The sequence below is a fragment of the Oncorhynchus clarkii genome, chromosome 6 (assembly GCF_045791955.1).
Source record: "Oncorhynchus clarkii lewisi isolate Uvic-CL-2024 chromosome 6, UVic_Ocla_1.0, whole genome shotgun sequence".
NCBI classification, from domain to species: domain Eukaryota; kingdom Metazoa; phylum Chordata; class Actinopteri; order Salmoniformes; family Salmonidae; genus Oncorhynchus; species Oncorhynchus clarkii.
In genome coordinates, this window is record NC_092152.1 from 53,673,583 (window position 1) to 53,700,201 (window position 26,619).

A 26,619-nucleotide genomic window follows, 5' to 3' on the forward strand; every position below is an offset into this window, starting at 1 on the left:
TTCTGCTTTTCTGATGTATCAAATACTAATGTCATGCAATAAAATGCAAATTAATTACATAAAAAATCATACAATGTGAGATTCCGTCTCTCACAGTTGAAGTGTACCTATGATAAAAATTACAGACCTTTACATGCTTTGTAAGTAGGAAAACCTGCAAAATCGTCAGTGTATCAAATACTTGTTCTCCCCACTGTAAAAGGCAAAAATTTTAAAAGTTAATATTTAGGCATTATTGAAGCGTTAGGTTCTAGGTGCACAAGGAATGTCCGCTCGGATTGGAGAGGAAGCAGAGCGTGCGTTAAGCTTTCCAGAATAGCTGGGCCTGCCAAGAGCATACAGTTGTATATGGCCACATTACCATTGGACGACTTGGAAGAATGATTATCTGCAACAGACAGCATATCTCAGTATCAGAAGTAAAAATACAGCCAGGATGGTCTGTTACTGTGCTTTTCTAGACCTTAAAACCTCTCAATATTTGGAATGTATTCCTAATGTTTGGTTTACTCAATGTAGTTGACCAGTCTATCCTGCCCTCTATCCACCATTCATAGTGACACTAGTGGTAGGTGCACCATTTGTCAAGGTCTGCAATAGGCTAACTGGCAGTCATGCCACACATAAAAAGCATTCAAAGCTGCATACATAAAAAAAAAAAATGTTGCCTTATTCTAAAATTGATTAAATAAAACAATGTACTTAGCAATGTACACACAATACCGCATAATGACAAAGCAAAAACATTTTTGCAAATGTATTTAAAACAAAAAACAGAAATACCTTATTTAATGTACGTAAGTATTCAGACCCTTTGCTATAATACTCAAGATTGAGCTCAGGTGCATCCTGTTTCCATTGATCATCGTTGAGATGTTTTTAAATCTTGATTGGAGTCCACCTGTGGTAAATGTAAATAGATTAGCCTCTTTGGGCTAGGGGGCAGTATTTCCACATCCGGATGAAAAGTGTGCCCAGAGTAAACTGCCTGCTACTCAGGCCCAGAAACGAGGATATGCATATTATAGAAAACACTCTGAAGTTTCTAAAACTGTTTGAATGATGTCTGTGAGTATAACATAACTCATATGGCAGACAAAAACCTGGGGAAAATCCAAACAGGAAGTGGAAAAACTGAGGTTTGTAGTTTTTCAAGTGATTGCCTACCGAATATCCAGTGTAAATTGGGTCAGATTGCACTTACTATGGCTTCCACTAGATGTCAACAGTCTTTAGCAAGTTGTTTCAGGCTTCTATTATGAAAGGGGAGAGAATAAGACCACTCAGAATTAGTGGCTCAGCTGAAAGCCATGAGTTGGAGCTCGCGCTCACGGCCACGCGCGATGAACGTTCCCTTTCCTTTTTTTTTTCTTAAAAAAAAATGTTTTACCCCTTTTTTCTCCCCAATTCCTTGGTATCCAATTTTTTAGTAGCTACTATCTTGTCTCATCGCTACCGCAACCGGGAGGTCCATGGGGCAATGCACAATTGGCCTAGCGTCGTCCGGGTTAGGGAGGGTTTGGCCGGTAGAGATATCCTTGTCTCATCACGCACTAGCGACTCCTGTGGCGGGCCGGGCGCAGTGCGCGCTGACCAGGTCGCTAGTTGTACGGTGTTTCCTCCGACACATTGGTGCGGCTGGCTTTCGGATTGGATGCAATCTGTGTTAAAAAGCAGTGCGGCTTGGTTGGGTTGTGCTTCGGAGGACGCATAAGTCTCACGACCTTCGTCTCTCCCGAGCCTGTATGGGAGTTGTAGCGATGAGACAAGACAGTAACTACTAACAAGTGGATACCACAAAATTGGGAAGAAAAAGGAGGTAAAACAAATAAAATGAACAAAAAAAGTTTATGATTAGTATTTCTGTAAATTGACCAGATGTTTTTGAGGCAAAACATTACTGAAAATAACGTGCCAATGTAAACTGAGATTTTTGGATATAAATATGAACAATATCGAACAAAACATACATGTATTGTGTAACATAAAGTCCTATGAGTGCCATCTGTTGAAGATCATCAAAGGTCAAAGGTTAGTGATACATTTTATCTCTATTTCGGCTTTTTGTGACTCCTCTCTTTGGCTGGAAAATGGCTTTATGTTTTTTGTGACTAGGCGCTGAACTAACATAATCGCATGGTATGTGTTCGCCATAAAGCCTTTTTGAAATCGGACAAAGCATGGTGGTTGCAGCATCATGCTGTGGGGATGTTTTTCAGCGGCAGGGACTGGGAGACTCGTCAGGATCGAGACAAAGATGAACGAAGCCAAGTACAGAGATATCTATGATGAAAACCTACTCCGGAGCGCTCAGGACCTCAGACTGAGGCGAAGGTTCACCTTCCAACAGGACAACAACCCTAAGCACACAGCCAAGACAACACATGAGTGGCTTTGGGACAAGTGACTGAATGTCCCTGAGTGGCCCAGCCAGAGCCCGGACTTGAACCCGATCCAAAATCTCTGGAGAGACCTGAAAACAGCTGTGCAGCAACGCTCCCCATCCAATGTGCCAGAGCTTGAGAGGGTCTGCAGAGAACAATGGGAGAAACTCCCCAAATACAGGTGTGCCAAGCTTGTAGTGTCATACCCAAGAAAACTCGAGGCTGTAATCGCTGCCAAAGGTGTTTCAACAAAGTACTGAGTAAAGGGTCTGAATACTTATGTAAATGTGATATATATATATTTTTTTACATTTATGAGCTTTGTCATTGGGGTATTGCGTGTAGATTGATGAGGGAAATAAACAATTGAATACATTTTAGCATAAGGCTGTAATGTAACAAAATGTGGATAAAATCAAGTGGTCTGAATACTTTCCGAAAGCACTGTAGGGAGGCGCATGCAAGCAGATGAGGAAATGTGGCTAGGATAGAATAAATTATGTAATAAATCCTGCAAAAGAGTGAATGTAAACCTGTGAAAAAACACCCTACCCTCCCCTGTGCCCAATAAAATAAAATAAAAATCTTCCCAATTTCGATCTGTCCCTAACAATTCACATTTCCTCTTGCTGCAGGATTATAATCCTGCTGTGTGAAACTGGCTCAATTTAAGATACATCATCTGTACAAACAATCTTGTAGGCTGTTCGAGATTCTGAGATTTCTTTGTCCTAGATTTGCTGCGGTTACTTTCCTGATTTTTGAGAATCAAGCAAGGCTCTTCTGAGAATATCTGTGCTTAAGTGGTCTCAGGCAGTCTGTTTATGATTGTCAGTCCTGTTGTAAACAAAACAATAGACCCTGGACATACTGTCATACACTCCTAAATCCAATTAATGATGCATGCCGTAATTAATAAACGCACACACACACACACACACACACACAATGTGCATGCAAATCCTCTCTCACACATACTGTACCTAAGATGACTGATGGGGTGTTATAGTGCAGTCTGTTCACTTCAGCTCTACGGAATTGCCGTAGGAAGCAGTGAATTACTGTGTCCACACTAGAGGACAAGGCTGTCCTTGTACAGTGTCTGTGTCAGTGTTGGGTCTGACTGTCTACATATCAGTATTTCTCTCTCTCACCCACCTTCCTCTAAGCGACCAGGAACAGGGTCTGACATTTCATCTCTGTCGGCCAGCTGCTCCGTAGACAGGGTGTCAAAACAGACAGAGATGGGTTGATGAGAGAGAGAAAGAAGCCGAAATATGATCTTTTCAACAATGCAAGTGAAGTGAACACTTTCTTCCCTCGTGTTATACAACTCTAGAAATGAAATACTTAATTCAACCCTATTCCTAATTCTCCTCTCCCCCTCTTACCCCCCTCCCCTCTCCAGATGGGCGTTCTCTCCTCCTGTCCCCCTGTCTGTCAGAGACCCCCGAGGCACGGGTTCTAGAGCGGGTGGTTCTAGAGTCGCGGGTTCGCGAGATGGAGGAAGAGAACAGGCAGATCCGCTTGCAGCTCAACCAATTGCAGGGCACGGCTGGCCAGCCCGCCGACGGTGGTAACTACGGCAATGCGGCGTGGGGGGCATCAGCTGACACTGGGCCCGAGGATGTGGAGAACACGGCAGAGGAGAGAGCCAATCACACCGAGTGTCCCCGTTCGCCCACCATACTGAAGTGTGAGGTGAGCCAGGATCAGAAACGTATTTTAGCGCAGCTCTGTGTTTTAGCTGTGTTTGTTTAGCTTCACTGTTTAGTCATCGGTTTTAAGTTGGTATGTCAAATCTGCTGTCAGTGGTGTTTGTGTGTTTTGGATAAAATAACATAGATATAGTTAAATAATATGGCTGTAGTGCCAAAAGGTAAACATAGGGAATCGATATTCCCAGCAGCGTTGATGGCATAGCTTGTCTGCCCTCTCTCTTCTGTGCAGCTGATCCATGTAGCGTGCGTGTGTGCCGGTCACAATGCCAGCAGAGATGTGGTCACCCTGGTCAAGTCCATCCTGTTCCACAGGTAACACAACAGAGCTTCACATACAACTACACCTACTGCTATAGCTACAGCTACACCTGATATAGCAACAGTAGTTGTTTATTCTACTTGATGAATCCTAAACTAATATGGCTGACGTCAATTCAAAGGCCACTTGTAGAAATTAGTATTATTTATTCATTAATTATTGGACTCATGGAAAGTTATGACTTTAGGGAAGGTCAGGCCCTTCTTAATCAGAGAGATGACCGTAATTTCTGGACTATTAAGCACACCTGAATATAAGCCGCACCCACTGAATTAAAAACAAAATATGTATTTTGTACATAAATACGCCGCACATGTCTATAAGCCACAGGTGCCTACCGGTACATTGAAACAAATTAACTTTACACAGCCTTTAAACGAAACACGGCTTGTAACAAAAAATAAATAGGCTTTAACGAAACACGGCTTGTAACAAAAATAAATAGGCTTTAACGAAACACGGCTTGTAACAAAAATAAAAAAAATATCAGTAAACAGTAGCCTACCAAGAAAGTAATTGGTCACTATCTTCCTCCTCCTGTGCACTGAAACCACTGAAGTCACCTCCTTCGGTGCATTGTCGCTCTCGTCACCTTCATCCGGAGGCAAATTCCCCGCTGAGCTCATGCTGCCCTCTTCAACACGCAGCAGTCCAGCCTTTCGAAACCCGTTGATGATAGTGGATTTTTTGACAATGCTCCACGCTGTCAGGACCCACTGGCAGACTTGACCATAAGTTGCTCTTCGCATGCGGCCCGTTTTAGTGAAGGATTTCTCCCCACTTGTCATCCAAGCCTCCCACTGAACACGGAGCGCCACCTTGATGGGAAGTTTGAGCGCGCTCGATTTACATCACATTATGTGACGGTGCTCAGTTTTTTTGGCGGCATGAATCTTGTGAAAGTGGGAAAAATCCATAAATTAGCCTCGTCATTGTATAAGCCACGAGGTTCAAGCGTGGGACAAAAGTAGCGGCTTATAGTCCAGAAATTACGGTAAGCACTTGAGTAGCTCTTGGCATATGTATTTCTCTCTCTCTATCTCTCTCTTTCTCTCTCTCAGGAGAAACCCTCTCCATTTCCACTTCATCACAGACGCAGTAGCCAATCAGATCCTGAGTTCTCTGTTCCAGTCCTGGATGGTTCCGTCTGTACAAGTTAGCTTCTATGACGCAGACGAACTCAAGGTAAATACCCCACATTTACAGTATTTTCTTTTGATGAGCTCTAGCTCAGTGATAGGCACCTATGGTCCTCAGGGGCCTGAGTGTCTGCTCTATCGTTTAAATCAGTGTTCAGGAAATCATTTGTCTGCACTCTGTGAGCAGCCATTGACATTCAAGGGGAATTCCACCACTTTCCAAACAATCAGTTGGCTGGAGAAAGAGAAATCCAGTAGACACAGAGACCATCCTTGCTCTCATTCATTTTTTTCCTTTACTCCCTCCTTCTCTTCCCTTACTCTTACAACAGTGATGTGTCACCTCAGTCCTTCTTTTCCTCTCGCCTCTCCTCTCAGTCAGTATGTGTCCATGTAAATAGAACAATTATGTGTGTGTGTTTGTGGGGGGGTATGCATGTACTGTGTGTTTGTGTGTGTTGCGTGCTTGTTCTGTGGGTGGCTGGGTAGGTGGGTGGGTGGGTGTGTGGGCAGGCGGATGTGTGCGTCTAGCTTTGGCTCTTTGCTATTGATAAGGGGTTCATAATGTAACATATTGTTTATCAACTCACATACCAACCTGCCTCGACCTGCAATATGACTTGGCTCCGTCTCTCCCCCCAATCATCACATTCTCTCTCAGCCTCCACAAGCTTAGCGGGAACAAAAGCTCTTTGTGCTCTCAAATTTCTCAACCTACTCAGTTTTCATTAACTCAGTTCAAACGAAGAAGGAAACACTGCATCTTCTGAGCTGATTATATTTGCAAATGATTCACTTATGAAGATCCTGTTCTGCGGAATCAAGATGAATTAATGGTTGCCCAGATGCATGCCAAAAGTTGTGCAGGTTTCAGTATTCATTGGGTATCCTGGGTATAAAAACAGATGATATTTTTCAAGATTGATGCTATAGAGTAAACAGTAGTAATGGTCCAATTGGTTCACCTCTGATTTAAAGGGTATTTTATACTAAAGGGATCTTATGAAACAGATGGGTGTCTGCGCAAGTTAGCTATTTAAAGGAAGGAGAATACCCTTATACACCTGACAAAAAGCCACAGTGGTGTTGCTTCTAATTACATTATTTTTCATACCTTGCAATTTTATATTCCCTTTTCTTTTGAATTCAAAATTTTCTGTGAGGTCTAAAGTTCTTCAACCTCACACTTGCTTTCTCTCTCCTTCTCTCTTCCAGTCGGAGGTGTCATGGATACCTAACAAGCACTACTCAGGTATCTACGGCCTGATGAAGCTGACCCTAACCAAAGCGCTGCCCTCTGACCTCACAAAAGTCATCGTCCTGGATACGGACATCACCTTCGCCACCGACATCGCTGAGCTCTGGGCCATCTTCAGGAAGTTCACTGGTACGACCTTTGACTTTGATAAACATTTCTGGTTGATTGATTGAATAATTAATGAATTGGTTGAGTGATAAAAATCCCTAGAGGACAAAAATACCATTTGATAATCTAGTAGTTAAAAACCTGTCTATATGTTGAAGAATCCACCTCCTTACTAATGATAATCAGCATTTTAAAATCTGGGAAAATGATGATTGGTGATGCTGTGATTGCAGACAAGCAGGTGATAGGTCTGGTGGAGAACCAGAGTGACTGGTACCTGGGGAACCTGTGGAAGAACCACAAACCCTGGCCCGCCCTGGGACGAGGCTTCAACACTGGGGTTATCCTGCTCTACCTGGAGAGGCTGCGACGGATTGGCTGGGAGCAGATGTGGAGGCTGACTGCCGAGAGAGAGCTAATGAGCATGCTCAGTACCTCGCTGGCAGACCAGGTCTGTTTATTCAATTTGATCAAATTCTATTCGTCTATTATCTTTATTCAGAATATTATTAAATACTCTTTAGGTCATTACTTACATAACATGTTATTATAGTGCAGGAATCAACTTGATTCAGCCGAGGGACGATTTTCTTTCTTGAGCGAATGGTCAGAGGGCCAGAACATAAATACAAATAATTTGTAGACCGCAAATTGACAGCAAGAAGCCCAAATAGATATTTTTGACTAAAACATAATAATTTCAAACCTTGCTCACATTTGTATTCGGTCACGTGTCTCTCTATTATGCATGGGAATATTTGGGAACAGCTGTCTTGAATAAAAATCACTTGGAGCTGATTCCCTGTTTTTTTTACAGTCTTTTATGTCTAACAATAAAAAATTAAAACATTAAAATATATATATATATATATATATAAAAATGTTGGGGTCCAAATAAAACCACCCCCGGGCAAAAAAAAGTTGGGGAACAGTAGGGTAATCTTATGCCTCAAAGCATACTGTGTATGAGGCAGATGGTCATGTAAGTGTGTAGGACATCTCTAATGAACATTTGGAGAATGTGTCAATGTGAATGTTTACTATTTTGTGCCAGAGTTCTATATGATCTTAATGTTAAAATGAGTGTGTATGATACACTCTTAGAAAAAAAGGTGCTATCTAGAAACTAAAAGGATTCTTCGGCTGTCCCCATAGGGGAACCCTTTGAATAACCCTTTTGGGTTCTTGGTAGAACCCCTTTGAGTTCCATGTAGGACCCTTTACACAGAGGGTTCTACATGGAACCGAAAAGAGTTCAAGCTTGGAACCCTTTTGGAACCCTTTTTTCTAGGAGTGTATTACATAGGTATTTAATGTGAGTGGGTCATCTTGTGTGCAGGACATCTTTAATGCGTTCATTAAGCAGAACCCAGTCCTAGTGCATCAGCTGCCCTGCTTCTGGAACGTTCAGCTGTCTGACCACACACGCTCCGAACAGTGCTACACAGAGGTGTCTGACCTCAAGGTAGGGCTATGCAGTGAAACACACACACTCACACACACACACACACACACACACACACACACACACACACACACACACACAATATAGCAAAATCCCTCAATTCTTTCCTTGTGAATGTACTGCATCTAGACATATGGCTACCGGTCACCATGGTACTGTAATATGTTCATGTCCCGTATCAGGTGATCCATTGGAACTCTCCTAAGAAACTTCGTGTGAAGAACAAGCATGTGGAGTTCTTCAGGAACCTCTACCTTACTTTCCTTGAGTATGATGGGAACCTACTGAGACGAGAGCTTTTTGGCTGCCCCAGCCAGGCCACCTCAGAGAGCGTTCGGGTGAGTAGAACATTACCATAACTTTAACCATAATTAAGTGATAATGCCCTTGAAGCCGGTGTTTGGAGGGTATATTGGTGTTGCCGCAAACCGTGCCAATATATCCTCCAAACACTGGCGTTGAGGGCATTAGCACTTTTATACAAAGGGTTACCAACCTATGCAAATAATGATGGACATATATGACCGGCCGCCTTGATTCTGTTTTATGTAGCAAAATTTGAAATTGTGTTTTTTTTTTTACGTTGGATAAAAGCAGAGACACAGGGCTACACAATGATATATCATACACTGCATTTGTGGAACAATGGGAAAGTAATTCTGCTTTGAAAGTTGATAAACTTGTAACCTCACTTTCGAGAAAATGGCTTTTGAATGTTTTGGTACCTACAGGAGAGCTCTTCTTTGTAAACACCCATTCAGTATCATTCACACCCTCTTAAACTTTAGACCCACCCATCTCTTTAAGGGTTGATCCGAGCGTTCTGTCCTAACAACAACATTCGAGCACCCAAGCTAACGTTGGCTAGCTACTTCCAGACACAAATGAGAGAACAGCTCCCTCACTGTTTTACTCACCCTAGTAGAGCTGGATAGGCTGTTGTTATGTTATCAAGAGTGTTGGTGACTGCAATTGTGCTGCTGGCAACAATTTGCACTTTTTCGCCAATGTTTACTGACACCGGCCATATTCAATGGTTGTTGATCGTTCATAAATTCGTCAGTTATTCTGCACTCTGGCACACTCAGACGAGAGTGTTCTGAAACTGGAGTAGATAGCTAGAGGGAATTTACCAGCTACGTCTATCAACAGTTGTCACAGTGACTTTCTATTGAAATCATTACTTGCATAGGGGAGGGAGTCTTTTGTTAAGACATGTAGCTAGCTAAACAATGAACCATAATCCCAACTCATGACATTACTACCCTGCATGAATCTGCAGGTAGCTAACCAACCAGGTTCAATGTTAGCTAGCTAACATTAGGCTTTAACTAGCAAAGCAAATGGCTCTGAGATACGATTAATAAGATCATACACGTAACTTTAGCTAGCGAGCCAGCCAGCCAACGTTAGCTGGCTAGCAAATTTAACTTGAATGAAAACTACTTTCTGTCAAAATTAGAAACGTGTAATATCTGGAAATGTACCTAGCTAAACTATCTTACCCATATACATCATGGATGGACGCCTCTCCCTGTCACGGATGCCATGGTTGCCTTTAATTTAAAGATGTAATCCGGAGACAGTCGTTTTCTCCACCTCCTTAGCTATCAAACTCTAATTCCACTGATTTCAAAACTCGGTCCTCCAGAAAGTGGAGAGCAACACTTATGCAGTTCTACTACGCGAGACATAAAAAAGCTGCGTTAGACAGGATTACCTACAAATACTGACCAGCTCAAATAGACAGAAGCGTGCTATATGGCAGGCCAATCCAAACTCATCTATCGGCATGTCCAGCCCACTCATTATCTCAGCCAGTCATGGCTAGCGAGAAGGTTGCTTACTTTTTCTGTGGCTAAACCAACTAGGCTCATAATTTAATAATTGTATTTGTATTTACAGACGGCATACAAGTCTGTTATTAAGGCACATTGAAAGTTCACATGTTCCAGAAAGCATTTCTGCCGAAAAAATAATATTTTGATTAAAAAGGTTTACGTTCAAATGGCTCTCCTGGGAAGTAGTGACCCGCGACATACGCCTAGTTTCCTGAAACGAGTCACATATTTTAAGCCACCCGTCGTTGAGTTGTCAGAGACGCAACCAAGTCATTCAGTCTTTTTGTTTTGTATCTATGGATGTGACCCAGTCGTTAATTTTAAATGGTCTATTTCTGTACTGGCTGGCAACGTTCTTATCCTTTGCTTGCTAGCTAGCCAACTAAGGCTAACTTGCAGTCATGTCAACCAGTGCAGCCAGAATAACAACAAAGTAGCTTAATTTGCATTTGTTTAAGCTGTTTTTTAGTGACATTTATTTGGATACATCCATAACAATGAGACTTAAAGCAGGCATGATATACAATGAGTAATATAATTAATTTGTTAAAAAAAAATACAAAGATATATTTTTTTTAAATAGTAAAAATAATTATACAACTTCTGGATTCTTTATGTAAAATTAGCAGGTAAAGTTATATTATAAAATGTTATTGCAGATCCGCGAACGGAGTAACATATTTTCTCTAGCTTGAGATGTTGCATAACTTCATTTGTCCAATGGTTAAAAGTAGGAGGAAATCGACATTTCCACTTAAATAGTATAAGACGTCTAGCTAGAAGAGTAGTAAATGTTGCCCAAAGAACTGTTTAGAGGGGCCTCCTGTGGTGCCACTCCAAATAATGCAATAACGGTAGAAGGTTCTGTAGGTCTCTCCAGTATATTAGAAAATGTCTAAACAAAATTGATAACCAGAAATCTGTCCATTTCAGACATGTCCAAAACGTGTCTTGAAATGCAAGAGAAAGGCCATAAAGTATTATTCCAGCCCAGGCACAATTTAAATATTGGCCACAGATGGTAGCAGTGTATGTGCAAAGTTTCGGACTGATCCAATGAACCATTGCATATCTGTTCAAAATGTTGTATCAAGACTGCCCAAATGTGCCTAATTGGTTTATTAATACATTTCCAAGTTTATAATTGTGCACTCTCCTCAAACAATAGCATGGTATTCTTTCACTGTAATAGCTACTGTAAATTGGACAGTGCAGTTAGATTAACAATAATTGAAGCTTTCTGCCCATATCAGATATGTCTATGTCCTGGGATTTTTTTTGTTACTTACAATCTCATTCTAATCCCACTAGCCTGCATTAGCTCAACCGTCCCACGGGGGGGGACACCGATCCCGTATAGCGGTTTTTAAGAGAGTTCATGGAATACAGATTGTGCGAGTTTAATAACTTATAGATCAAGTGTATGTCCCCTTTGATATAACGGTTAACTTTAAAAAGAGAATCTTGAAGGGAGGTAGATGGGCGTGATGGCAAGTGACTAGAGTATGAGGAGACAAAACTACGCAATTGCAGATATCTAAAGAAATGGGATCTCGGAATATTTATTTTTTGTATTTTGTATTAACTTTTCAAAGGATGCAAAATCATTTTTGTCGTTCGGTGAGGAGATCCCTTTTCCAGACCAGATATGAAACGCACGGTCTAATAATGATGGAGATAATGTATGGTTGTTTAATAATGACGCAGAAGTTGAAAATTCACTTAGACCAAACGATCACCTGAACTGTTTCCATATTTGTAGAAAATGTTTCACAATAGGGTTTTTCATTTATTAGGAAAATGCAACAGGTTTTTCTTGTTCCAGATAAAAGCAGATATCAGTTTATCTATGGAGATTAAACAATTGTCAGAAAGATAAGAAATACATTGAAATAACTATAAAAACTTAATACATTAATTTTAACAATGTTAATTATTCCGCCCAAAGAAAGAGAAAGTAAATCCCAGTGTTCAAGATCCTGTTTCAGGCTCCCAGAGTATCAAGGGAGGGAAATTGGCTTTGTAGAGATCTTGTTGTTTGTGACCCAAATTCCCAAATATTGTCAAATATTTGTCAAATAAAAACACATGACTAAAATAAGTTTGCATGGCAGAAGGATTAATAGACATCAATTAACTTTTTTTGTAGATTCACTTCATAATGAGGCGCGATTTCACCTGGCATAGAAATTGTGCTCTCTTGTCAGGACACGGCTGTTCAGAGGAGCTAGCCAAAAACACAGCTAACCCAATCCCTTCAAACTGAAGCTGGAAAGACTGAACTAGCTGCACTTCCATTAGTTTTACCTGCTTTCTATTGACATTTTTTGTATAGATCCCAAAAAATTATGCCAGCTGATTCATGATTACGACTGGTATGCCTGTCTGTCTCGTACTGACTCCCGACATGTTCTGGAGATCGAATTTGAATATTGAAACAATGTTGCAAATGTTGGAGAGACAGACAGCAAGGTCTATATAAATCTCCGCTGTTGAAAACTAAATGTTAGTCTAAAAGAAATGTGAGATGATGTTTAGATGCTTTATATAGTGGAGATCAAGTTCATAAATTGCCTGGCTGGGCTGATGAGACAGTGGCTGGCGCAGCCAGATGGAGTATGTAGGCATGTTAACATCATAGATTTAGCCGGTGGTAACTTGTGGAATAGACACCGTCTGGAATTCGGCTTTAACCAATCAGCATTCAAGATTAGGACCACCCATTGTATAACATTTAACAAACCACTCCCTAACACCTCAAGGAGGTTTAAATATTCACCATACCTTTATTCACTGTACTATGATACCCATGGACATCCAGCCAGAATACAACAGAGTGTACAGTGCCGCATGGTCTCGTCACCTCTGACTGCATGGTGTCATGAAACCATGTTAGCCTATTAGAGGGAATATTTACAATCTAAACATTGGTTTTGACCTCCCTCTGTCCGTCCCTCTCCAGTTACAAGGAGCTCTGGAGGAGCTGGATGAAGACGACCAATGTTATGACTTCCGGCGGGAGCGAATCACAGTGCACCGCGTGCACCTCTACTTTCTGCAGTACGAGTACACGCCCGCCGGGGATGACACAGACGTCACGCTGGTCGCACAGCTCTCCATGGACAGGTAAAAACTCACCTTATAGCTCTGACCCTACTGGCCTTTGGTTTACTAGTTGTTGGGGATGTAAGCATGAATTCATTATTACGATATGGCTAATGAGGAGTGCAACTCTCTACAAATATGATTGTATTTAGCTTTTTTCTCCATTTCTTCCTCTTCCCCCTCCTCCCCCTTTTCTTCTCTACTTCCACCACTGCTTTTATTATCATGATGTAATATACATCTCTGTATCTCTAACACTCTATTTTATGACATCTCTATTTATCTCAGGTTACAGATGCTGGAGGCCATATGTAAGCACTGGGAAGGACCTATCAGCCTGGCCCTGTACATGTCAGACGCTGAGGCCCAACAGTTTCTGCGTTACGCCCAGGCCTCCGAGGTGCTGAAGAACCGTAAGAACGTGGGCTACCATATCGTTTACAAGGAGGGCCAGTTCTACCCCGTCAACCTGGTGAGAAATGTGGCCCTGAGGAACGCCAACACACCCTATGTGTTCCTGGCAGACGTTGACTTCCTGCCCATGTACGGCCTCTATGATTACCTCAGGTGAGTTGTAATTTTCCTGAAGATGTTCCATCATAAACATAGACAGAACACTGGCTGAGATTTTTTTTATATATAGACATTTAGCAGCCATTTTAATCCAAAGCAATTTACAGACAACATACAGTTGAAGTCGCGAGTTTACATACACCGAGGTTGGAGTCATTAAAACTTGTTTTTCAACCACTCCACAAATTTCTTGTTAACAAACTATAGTTTTGGCAAGTCGGTTAGGACATCTACTTTGTGCGTGATAAGTAACTTTCCCAACAATTGTTTACAGACAGATTATTTCACTTATAATTCACTGTATCACAATTCCAGTGGGTCAGAAGTTTACATACACTAAGTTGACTGTGCCTTTAAACAGCTTGGAAAATTCCAGAACATGATGTCATGGCTTTAGAAGCTTCTGATAGTCTAATTGACATAATTTGAGTCCATTGGAGGTGTACCTGTGGATGTATTTCAATACCTACCTTCAAACTCAGGGTCTCTTTGCTTGATGTAACAGTATAGCTTCCGTCCCTCTCCTCGCCCCTACCCGGGCTCAAACCAGGGACCCTCTGCACACAGATGAAGCATCACCCACGAAGCATCGTTACCCATCGCTCAACAAAAGCCACGGAACCACTACTTCAAGGTCTCAGAGCGAGTGACATCACCGATTGAAACGCTATTAGCGTGCACCACCGCTAACTAGCTAGCCATTTCACATCGGTTACATTGACATCATGGGAAAATCAAAAGAAATCAGCCAAGACTTCAGAAATAAAACCAGTTTGGGTCAGAAATAAGACCTCCACAAGTCTGGTTCATCATTGGGAGCAATTTCCAAATGCCTGAAGGTACCACGTTCACCTGTACAAACAATAATACGCAAGTATAAACACCATGGGACCGCGCAGCCGTCATACCACTCAGGAAGGAGATGTGTTCTGTCTCCTAGAGAAAAGCGAAAAGTGCAAATCAATCCCAGAACAACAGCAAAAGACCTTGTAAAGATGCTGGAGGAAACAGGTACAAAAGTATCTATCCCCACAGTAAAATGAGTCCTATATCAATATAACCTGAAAGGCCACTCAGCAAGGAAGAAGCCACTGCTCCAAAACTGCCATAAAAATGCCAGACTACGTTTTGCAACTGCACATGGGGACAACGATCGTACTTGTTGGAGAAATGTCCTATTGTCTGATGAAACTATTTGGCCATAGTGACCTTCGTTATGTTTGGAGGAAAAAGGGGGAGGCTTGCAAGCCGAAGAATACCATCCCCACAGCGAAGCACGGGAGTGGCAGCATCATGCACTTCACAAAATAGATGGCATCATGAGGGAGAAAATTATGTGGATATATTGAAGCTACATCTCAAGACATCAGCCAGGAAGTTAAAGCTTGGTCGCAAATGGGTCTTCCAAATGGACAATGACCCCAAGCATACTTCCAAAGTTGTGGCAAAATGGCTAAGGACAACAAAGTCAAGGTATTGGAGTGGCCATCACAAAGCCCTGATCTCAATCCAAAAGAAATGCGTGGGCAGACCTGAAAAAGCGTGTGCAAGCAAGGAGGCCTACAAACCTGACTCAGTTACACCAGCTGTCAGGAGGAATGGGCCAAAATTCACCCCATTTATTGTGGGAAGCTTGTGGAAGGCAATTTAAAGGCAATGCTTCCAAATACTAATTGAGTGTATGAATATGTCTGCCCACTGGGAATGTGATGAAAGAAATAAAAGCTGAAATAAATAATTCTCTCTACTATTATTCTGACATTTCACATTCTTAAAATAAAGTGGTGAACCTACTGACCTAAGACAGGGAATATTTACTAGGATTAAATGTCAGGAATTGTGAAAAACTGAGTTTAAATGTATTTGGCTAAGATGTATGTAAACTTCCCACTTCAATTGTATGTATGATGTTCATATATGGCCCATGTGGGAGTCGAACCCACAGCTAAGGTGTTGCCAGCAATGCATTCCAACCAACTAGTGGCAGCTGTGGCTCTAGCTGATGTACAGTTTTGGTTGTAAATGAATGGTTTCTTTATCTTATCCCCCGCAGAAAGTCAGTGGTCCAGTTAGACATGGCCCACACTAAGAAAGCTCTGGTTGTTCCGGCCTTTGAGACGCTGCGCTACCGCCTCTCCTTTCCCAAATCCAAAGCTGAGCTGCTCTCCATGCTGGACATGGGGACCCTCTACACCTTCAGGTACACCAGCACTAACAGCTCACCCCATTGGTCAATCTGGCTTGTTGATCAGGAGGTTTGATTGGCCCTTCTGAAATAGATTACATAACATGGAGCATCCATCCTGATTTTGATACTATATTTAGTACATTGATTACATTGATACGTTGAAGTCATTTGATAATATTTGCAGTACCAGTCAAAAGTTTGGACACACCTACTCATTCAAGGGTTTTTCTTTATTGTTACTATTTTCTACATTGTAGAATAATAATGAAGACATCAAATCTATGAAATAACATATATGGAATCATGTATTAACAAAAAAGTGTTTAACAAATGAAAATATAATTTATATTTTGATTCTTCAATGTGGCCACCCTTTGCCTTGATGTCAGATTTGAACACTCTTGGCATTCTCTCAACAATCTTCACCTGGAATGCTTTTCCAACAGTGTTGAAGGAGTTACCACATATTGGCTGCTTTTCCTTCATTTATGGTAGAGTGGCCAGACAGAAGCCACTCCTCAGTAAAAGGCACATGTCAGCCCGCTTGGAGTTTTTCAAAAGGCACCTAAAGGACTCTCAGACTAACCAAGATTGAACTATTTGGCCTGAATACCAAAAATTCTCAAAATCTGTTTTTGCTTTGTCGTTATGGGGTATTGTGTGTAGATTGATGAGACATTTGTTTATCTATTTTACAATTAGTCTGTAACGTAACAAAATGTTATGTTAAAAAGTCAAGGGTTCTGAATACTTTCCGAAAACACTGTATGCAATCTAGTTCAAAACTATTATTAACACACCTGTACACGTCTCTTTCTCCTTGCCGTCCCAGGTATCACGTCTGGACCAAGGGCCATGCTCCTACCAACTATGCCAAGTGGCGGACAGCCACCACACCCTATAAGGTGGAGTGGGAGGCGGACTTTGAGCCCTATGTGGTGGTGAAGCGGGACTGTCCTGAGTACGACCAGCGCTTTGTTGGATTTGGCTGGAACAAGGTCTCCCATATCATGGAGCTAGATGCGCAGGTACAGTATGGAGGATAGTGGTGGGGTGTTAGAATATAATATATTTATTTTTCCTACAGCTCACATTATCACACCACAGTACATTTGCACACACTAGGTAGACCAAACAACCATAACAGACAAGACGGGCAGACAAAGAGATGTAGTTAAAGTCTGGATACACTTATCTGTTTATGGCTTGTTGAGAAGAAAAATGGTTGTTAAAGCTATTGTTCACATTTTATCCTCAAAGACTCTACTTCCAAATAATCTGCACATAATAACTCATTTTAATTTAAGTTTAATTCAAAACCTCAACTCATCTTTGGAATTCAGTTAAGGTTATGCTAATGATTAGAATAGATGTGATTCGCGGTAGACCCTCTGATATTAGGTTAAGGCTAAGTCAGGAATAATAGCTATTGTAACGGCCCATAAATCAAAGTCAAGCTGTGACCTTTCTGTGTTCAGCACCTAAGAGCATCTTTTGTGACTTTGTTTCTCGAGTCTTAAATTATTTCAGTCACAGCTGGGACGGCAGAAGAGTATTAGCTACGTAGCTAAAATGCTAAAATGTTGTACACGGACCATGTCCAATAAGCAAATAAAATAATACATTTTTCCGCCCCTTTCCCACCCCCCAGGAGTATGACCTGATGGTTCTGCCCAACGCGTTCATGATCCATATGCCACACGCACCCAGCTTCGACATCTCCAAGTTCCGCTCCAGCCCAGGCTACCGATACTGCCTGCAGACCCTAAAAGAAGAGTTCCACCAAGACCTGTCCCGGAAGTACGGCGCAGCCGCCCTCAAGTACCTTACTGCTCAGAGGAACATCTAAACCAGGACTCCCAAGGGCCACTGGGCTTCATACCTAGGGCCCGAATGGCCCCCATGCTGCTGCCTCGCAATTCTAAAGGGGTTTGGGAATACTGGCAACTATCAGCCAATATCACTACTAAGCTTGAATAGCTTTAAAGGCTTGTAGAACATTCTGGAGATGTGTTAGCTAAACTTTCTGGGGTGGTTTGGGCTGGGATGACCCACCCAACTATGCTACAATGGGTTATGACCCAAACTGGAATAAAAACAAAGAACCAAACAGATCAGACATGACAGTGGTCACACGATATTGGGCTCACTGGGAAGACGTTTCTCTGAAAGGGATGAGTGGTTGACTGATTTAAGTCTGGGAGTAAGTGACGATCATCATGATTTGTTCTGACAATCAGGGCCTTTTCTGAGGAAAATACATTTCAAACCAATCCGTCCACATGGGATATCTGTACCTGGAACTCAAGGACCTGAATTTGGGGAAACACAGAACTGAAAGAAAAGAAAGTTGCATCTTCCCTGGTCTCTTCAAGGGAACGAGTCGGAATCACGTTCGGAGTGATCAATCGAACTGGAGAAACATTTAAGCCTTATAATTTTCCATTATATTTAATAAGATATTTAATGATATCAGTATTTTTCTCAATGTAAATGATTATCAATTAATAACAAACAAATATGGCATACATACACTATCAGTCAAAATGTTTAGAACATTTACTCATTCAAGGGTTTTTCTTTATTTTTTACAATTTTCTACATTGTAGAATAATACTGAAGACTGCACTTGATTGGCTCAAACACATTAAGAAGGAAATAAATTCTACAAATGAACATAAGGAACAACTGTTAATTAAAATGCATTCCAGGTGACTACCTCATGAAGCTGGTTGAGAGAATGCCAAAAGTGTACAAAGCTGTCATATTTGAAAAATCTCAAATATAAAATATATTATGATTTGTTTAACACTTTGTTGGTTACTACATGATTCCATAAGTGCTATTTTATAGTTGATATCTTCACTATTATTCTACAATGTAGAAAATAGTAAAAAATAAAGAAAAACCCTTGAATGAGTAGGTGTGTACAAACTTTTGACTGGTACTATATATGTGTTAATTTTAATATATATTTTTTCTTCGTGCGTATATTTATCCCCTTTAAGCCAAATATGAGCCCAAATTCAGCCAAAAAATACAAGTCACAACTGATTGGGACCACCGCAACCAGACCCCAATATTTTTTAAATAGCAACAAAAAAAAGCACCTCGCTAGAAATTAAATGGCTGCAAATAAACCGCCTGTTGAATTGTTAAAAATCACTTCTGAAATTCCATGAGCGATTGGAGTATTACCAGTGCCATGTCTAGATGAGTGATACACTGTTATGTGCCATCTACTGGAACAAACCTTGTCATTTACCGAACATTTCCCCTTTCCTTTAAAACTTCATTCCTTTTTCTATTTACCCATTCCTTGTTTTTTTCGTACACCATGCAGAAACCCACTCCTGTTCTCACAAACCATCCCTTCTTTCTCTAATACCAACCCCTTCCTACATCTCTATATGCTACTACTACTGTTTTGAACACCACACATAATCCATGGGACAACCGGGCAGTAACAAATCAACCTTTCAACCCCAATGAACCTACCACTCCAAATACCAAATAATAGGTATACGCCTACAGTCACAAGAAACGGCACAAGTGTTCAAGCCTATTTGCTACTGTGATGACTTTGTAATGACTGAACGGTTACATGTAATACATCACTATGGGCTGGGCACATACCCTACATGACTACTATGGGTTAGGTACATACAGAGCTGCCATTGAATTGGCTTCCAAGAGATGGATCCAGACACCACCTCCCCTGCCACCTTCCATGCCTCGCACAACCCCTGTCGACTGTTCTGATTGCAGTAAATGCTAGTGCCTTTGCTGTATTGTGTAACTGGATATTGATTGTACTGCTGTACGTTACCAATGGGGCCTGAGGATAGTCAGGCACTCTATTTATTATTGTCGACTCAAATCAATCATATTTTTCTATGTAGGGGACAAAGTGCTTTAAATAAATCTGCCCTTTTTCTACCAGTTTGTCTGAGGTTTGTCTCCATTGGAACATATGTGAAACAGATTGAAGGATATGGTATCTCTTCTATAAGTGTGGAATTATATACACATGATTTATTTTCAGAGTTAATTGGTGTTAAAATATCAAGGATTCTCCCCTCATCAATGTTTTTAATGAAGACGTAATGTCTGCAATCGAATTAACTTTATGAAAGCAAATAAACACACACACACACACACACACACACACACACACACACACACACACATTGGAGGAAAATCAATCAAATTGTAATTCTTTGTTAGCTGTTTGTTATCTTCTGTGACATTTGTTACCAGCCTGAAAATGGAATTGTCTCTCACAGATGTATTGCTTGCCTTAAGGAAATAATCGGCCGCCAGGCAGGCAGTTTTTTTCTTTCACAAAAAAATATAATAAAAACTGTTAAGTCAAGCATTTCTTCATATCCACTTTGCCATCTCCAATATCTTCAGAAACAACAGAGGTATGATGATAATAATCTATGAAAATAGTGATGTGTCACTCTACTGCATAAGCAATAAAAAGTAAGATGTTTTCATATTACAAAAGGTGGAACGGGTCACCGAGATGATCTATTCATTGGCATTCACTCACAGAAGGCACAACTGGTCTACAAATCACCATCATCTAAGTATGACATAAATTGTTGCATACGGATCATTCAAAGATTAGTGGGAAAAAAGTAAACAAAAAATTATGTATTTATACTAAACATTTAATAAACGTATCAAAAAGACTGGACATAATGCAAGAAAGTATCTGTATGCTCCTTACAAGAAAGATCAAATCTAGACGGTTGGCAACAAAATTCAGCCTAGTGTAATTTTTTTTTAATTATAATAATTTTTAAGTCCTGTCAAACCATTAGTCTGACACATTAGGTATTCAAAGATGAGCAGAATTAAACAATTATTTATCTTCATTGATATCTCTTGACCTTTGAATGACCCTGGCAATGACAACCTGGTAGTGATTTTTTATTTCACCTTTATTTAACCAGGTAGGCTAGTTGAGAACAAGTTCTCTGTAACGGCAATCTTCCTCCTCTTCTGAGGATGAGTAGCGAGAAGGATTGGAGGACCAATGTGCAGCGTGGTAAGTGTCCATAACGTTTATTTTAAGACATAAACTGAACATTATGAAATACAAAACAAAAAATGTGAACGTGAACGAAAACGAAACAGTACCGTGTGGCAACAAACACGTGAAACCCAGGCTACCTAAGTATGATTCTCAATCAGAGACAACTAACGACACCTGCCTCTGATTGAGAACCATACTAGGCTGAACTCAAAACCCCAACATAGAAAAACACACATAGACTGCCCACCCCAACTCACGCCCTGACCATACTAAATAAAGACAGAACAACGGAAATAAAAGGTCAGAACGTGACAGTATCCCCCGCCCCAAAAGGTGCGGACTCCGGCCGCAAAACCTGAACCTATGGGGGAGGGTCTGGGTGGGTGTCTGTCCGTGGTGGCGGCTCTGGCGCGGGACGTGGACCCCACTTCACCACAGTTTTTCTCCGCCTCATTGTCCGCCTCCGTGGCCTCTTAAACACGGCGACCCTCGCCGCTGACCTCGGACTGGGGACCCTAGAAATGGGTCCCGAATTGACGGGAGACTCCTGCGGCGCCGGACAGGCGGGGGACTCCTGCAGCGCCGGACAGGCGGGGGACTCCTGCAGCGCCGGACAGGCGGGGGACTCCGGCAGCTCCGGAGTAAAGGGCGATTCTGCCATCGCCTGGCTGACTGACGGCTCTGGTGGCTCCTGGCTGGCTGACGGCTCCTGGCTGGCTGGCGGCTCTGGCGGCTCCTGGCTGACTGGCAGCCCAGGACAGACGGGCGGCTCTAGCGGCCCAGGACAGACGGGCGGCTCTGGCGGCCCAGGACAGACGGGCGGCTCTGGCGGCCCAGGACAGACGGGAGACTCTGGCGGCCCAGGACAGACGGGAGACTCTGGCGGCCCAGGACAGACGGGAGACTCTGGCGGCCCAGGACAGACGGGAGACTCTGGCGGCCCAGGACAGACGGGAGACTCTGGCGGCCCAGGACAGACGGGAGACTCTGGTGGCTCAGGACAGACGGGAGACTCTGGCGGCTCAGGACAGACGGGAGCACCTGTAGGGAGAAGACGGAGAGACAGCCTGGTGCGGGGGGCTGCCACCGGAGGGCTGGTGCGTGGAGGTGGCACCGGATAGACCGGACCGTGCAGGTGCACTGGAGCTCTTGAGCACCGAGCCTGCCCAACCTTACCTGGTTGAATGCTCCCCGTAGCCAGGCCAGTGCGGCGAGCGGGAATAGCCCGCACTGGGCTGTGCTGGAAAACCGGGGACACCATGTGTAAGGCTGGTGCCACGTACGCCGGCCCGAGGAGACGCACTGGAGACCAGATGCGTAGAGCCGGCTTCATGGCACCTGGCTCGATGCCCACTCTAGCCCGGCCGATACGAGGAGCTGGAATGTACCGCATCGGGCTATGCACACGCACCGGGGACACCGTGCGCTCCACCGCATAACACGGTGCCTGCCCAGTCCCTCTCGCTCTCCGGTAAGCACGGGGAGTTGGCTCAGGTCTCCTACCTGACTTAGCCACACCCCCCGTGTGCCACCCCCCAAGAAATGTATGGGGCTGCCTCTCGGGCTTCCAGCCGCGCTGCCGTACTGCCTCCCCCTACCGGCGCCTCTCCGCTTTCGCTGCCTCCAGCTCTGCTTTAGGGCGCCGATATTCCCCTGCTTGTGCCCAGGGTCCCTTGCCGTCCAAAATCTCCTCTCAAGTCCAGGAGTCTTGTGTTTTCGGCCGCTGCTGCCCATTACCACGCTGCTTGGTCCTCTTGTGGTGGGTGTTTCTGTAACGGCATTCTTCCTCCTCTTCTGAGGAGGAGTAGCGAGAAGGATCGGAGGACCAATGCACAGCGTGGTAAGTGTCCATAACGTTTATTTTTAGACATAAACTGAACACTATGAAATACAAGACATTAAATGTGAACATGAACGTACCGTGTGGCAACAAACACTCACACGGAAACAAACACCCACAACTCAAAAGTGAAACCCAGGCTACCTAAGTATGATTTTCACTAACTAACGACACCTGCCTCTGATTGAGAACCATACTAGGCTGAACTCAAAACCCCAACATAGAAAAACACACACATATAGACTGCCCACCCCAACTCACGCCCTGACCATACTAAATAAAGACAGAACAAAGGAAATAAAGGTCAGAATGTGACATTCTCATTTGCAACTGTGACCTGGCCAAGATAAAGCATAGCAATTTGACACATACAACAACACAGAGTTACACAAGGAATAAACAAAACATAGTCAATAACACAGTGGAACAAAAGATAACAAAAAGTCTATATACAGTGAGTGCAAATGAAAACATCAGAGGTGTATTTGGAGGGCGAGTTAGTTAGGATGACATCTATGAGGGTGCCTGTGTTTACGGATTTGGAGTTGTACCTGGTATGTTCATTGATCATTTGTGTGAGATTGAGGGCATCAAGCTTGGATTGTAGGATGGCCGGGGTGTTAAGCATGTCCCAGTTTAGGTCACCTAGTAGCATGAGCTCAGAAGAAAGATGGGGGGGCAATCAATTCACATATGGTATTGAGGGCACAACTGGGGGCAGAGGGAGGTCTGTAGCAAGCGGCAACAGTGAGAGACTTGTTTCTGGAAAGGTTAATTTTTAGAAGTAGAAACTCGAATTGTTTGGGTACAGACTTGGATAGTAATAAAGAACATCTTTGCAGTAGATTGCAACACCGCCCGCTTTGGCAGTTCTATCTTGATGTGGAAAATGTTATAGTTAGCAATGGAGATTTCAGGGTTTTTGGTGGTTTTCCTAAACCAGGATTCAGACATGGCTAAGACATCCGGGTTGGCAGAGTGTGCTAAAGCAGTGAGTAAAACAAACTTAGGGAGTAGGCTTCTAATGTTAACATGCATGAAACAGAAGTCAACAAATGAGAGCATGTAGAAGTCAACAAATGAGAGCACCTGGGGAGTGGGAGTGGAGCTAGGCACTGCAGGAGCTGGATTAACCTCTACATCACCAGAGGAACAGAGGAGAAGTAGGATAAGGGTACGGCTAAATGCTATTCGAACTGGCCGTCTAGCACGTTCTGAACAGAGAGTTAAAGGAGTAGGTTTCTGGGCACGATAGCATAGATTCAAGGCATAGTGTACAGACAAAGGTATGGTAGGAAGAGAGTACACTGGAGGTAAACCTAGGCATTGAGTAATGATGAGAGAGATATAGTCTCTAGAGATGTTTAAACCAGGTGATGTCATCGCATATGTGGGAGGTGGAACAACATGGTTGGTTAAGGCATATTGAGCAGGGCTAGAGGCTCTACAGTGAAATAAGACAGTAATCACTAACCAGGACAGTAATGGACGAGGCATATTGATATTAGAGAGAGGCATGCGTAGCCAAGTTAACATATGGGTCCAGTGAGTGGTTGGGTTGACTGGGGACACGGCGATTCAGACAGTTAGCAGGCCGATGCTAACACGCTAACAGTTAGTAGGCCGGGGCTAAACAAGCTAGTGATACCCATCTAAAGACTCGTTTGACCTCTCAACATATACAGGGTGAAGTTGTTCTGAAGTTTTTCTGAGACGGTTGGAGGGAAGTGATTTAGTCCATCGCGAATAGTTGTGATGCTTCTTTCAAAATGAATTAAACGCTTTATGTAAACCCTCATGACACTTTGTAGGACAAATTTACACCACCCTCACTTTCTCCTTCCCTTCATCCATCTGTGCCTCCTTTCCTTCCCCCCCCTCTCTTATCTGCTGGCTAATAATGGAGTAATTGCTGGATGTGGTCCTTTATGACATTATGAATCATCTTGTCAACTGCACACATTAGACGGGTCTGACACAAGCACTCTTAACATAACAGGAAGTCACATTAGACCAACCACATAGAGGCTTACTGGAAGCTTCTCAATAGGAGAGGCAGCAACATGAAGCTACAAAAATCCAGCATAGGAATGCACTCTTGCTTTACTTTGAATTTCAGATAGTTGTTTATGAAAATGCGGACACTGTATTTTGTTGTTCAAGCCTTTTCTAAGTTGTGATTTATGAATGGCTGGAAAAATTGGTTTGTTTCTAGTTCTGAAATGCTCGACGTGGAAGAACAGAGGTGAGCTGTAGAGTTATATTTACCGATGTTTGTTTAGGCTCTTGTGTTTGTTCCATTTGGTTTGCAGAAGCTTAAACCGTGCAGTGTGCTGGGCTAGATATATTTAGAAAGACTTTAACTTTTGTGCTCCAAACAGACACAAACTGAGTTAAACAACAGTTTCTAAGATTGCCTGTTAATGTACAAAGATAATACAATTATTCAATGTTCTGCAAATGAGTTGGGCGATATGATCAATGTTGTTCTGTTTTATATATTGTTTCCCAATGTTTCCAAAAAATAAATGGCTCAACAATTGCGTTAACTGTAAACTTGGAAAATCCACAGGGTAGGCAACAAAATTCAGAAGAGTGCAATTTTAATTATAATAATTTTGACACTGCAAATTGATCTCAAATAAGCCAAAAATAGATAAAAAAATTAAAAATAAATACCTTGTTTACATTGAGACATGATCATATATATGTCTCTATTTTTATTTATGGAAATACTTGGGAACAGATTTTATAAATTCATTTTTTTTCTGTATTCCTGTTGATTTTAGTCTTTTATTTTTTTAACTAAAAACTCCATATATATATATATACAGTTGAAGTCAGAAGTTTACATTCACCTTAGCCAAGTACATTTAAACTAAAAAAATTCCCTGTTTTAGGTCAGTTAGGATCACCACTTTACTTTAAGAAGGTGAAATGTCAAAATAATAGTAGAGAGAATGATTAGTATTTGGTAGCATTGCCGTTAAATTGTTCCCACAATAAGACATTCTCTCTCTCTCTCTCTCTCTCTCTCTCTCTCTCTCTCTCTCTCTCTCTCTCTCTCTCTCTCTCTCTCTCTCTCTCTCTCTCTCTCTCTCTCTCTCTCTCTCTCTCTCTCTCTCTCTCTCTCTCTCTCTCTCTCTCTCTCTCTCTCTCTCTCTCTCTCTCTCTCTCTCATATATATATATATCTTGGTTCCCTGGTCTGAGTCTGCATCATGGGTTCCCTTGTTTTGGACCATTCCTCCTCTGTGTACGCCGAGGAACTTAAAAAACTTTCCACTACTGTCCCGTGGATAGGGAGCTGCTCCCTTTGCTGTTTCCTGAAGTCCACGATCATCTCCTTTGTTTTATTGGGGCGGTAAGCAAATTGGAGTGGGTCTAGGGTGTCAGGTAGGGTGAAGGTGATATGGTCCTTGACTAGTCTCTCAAAGCACTTCATGATGACGGAAGTGAGTGCTACAGGGCGATAGTCATTTAGCTCAATTACCTTAGCTTTCTTGGGAACAGGAACAATGGTGGCCCTCTTGAAGCATGTGGGAACAGCAGACTGGAATAAGGATTGATTGAATATGTCCGTAAACAAACCAGGCAACTGGTCTGCGCATGCTCTAAGAATGTGAATGGGG

The 26,619-nt window shown here is 42.4% G+C and overlaps 1 protein-coding gene across 5 annotated transcripts in view; it reads left to right on the forward strand.

Annotated features, from left to right (window-relative positions):
• Nucleotides 1–20,043, forward strand: part of LOC139411287 (xylosyl- and glucuronyltransferase LARGE2s) — a 152,075-nt gene extending 132,032 nt beyond the window's left edge. For all 5 annotated transcript variants that reach the window (XM_071157378.1, XM_071157380.1, XM_071157381.1 and 2 more), the window contains 12 exons: nt 3,793–4,085; nt 4,335–4,417; nt 5,486–5,609; nt 6,779–6,950; nt 7,163–7,380; nt 8,269–8,394; nt 8,577–8,732; nt 13,198–13,361; nt 13,629–13,907; nt 15,967–16,113; nt 16,934–17,129; nt 17,753–20,043. In XM_071157378.1, the coding sequence (XP_071013479.1) occupies nt 3,793–4,085; nt 4,335–4,417; nt 5,486–5,609; nt 6,779–6,950; nt 7,163–7,380; nt 8,269–8,394; nt 8,577–8,732; nt 13,198–13,361; nt 13,629–13,907; nt 15,967–16,113; nt 16,934–17,129; nt 17,753–17,950 (2,156 nt within the window). In that variant the 3' untranslated portion in view covers nt 17,951–20,043. The remainder of the gene's footprint in view (nt 1–3,792; nt 4,086–4,334; nt 4,418–5,485; nt 5,610–6,778; nt 6,951–7,162; nt 7,381–8,268; nt 8,395–8,576; nt 8,733–13,197; nt 13,362–13,628; nt 13,908–15,966; nt 16,114–16,933; nt 17,130–17,752) is intronic.
• Nucleotides 20,044–26,619: the final 6,576 nt, after the last annotated feature.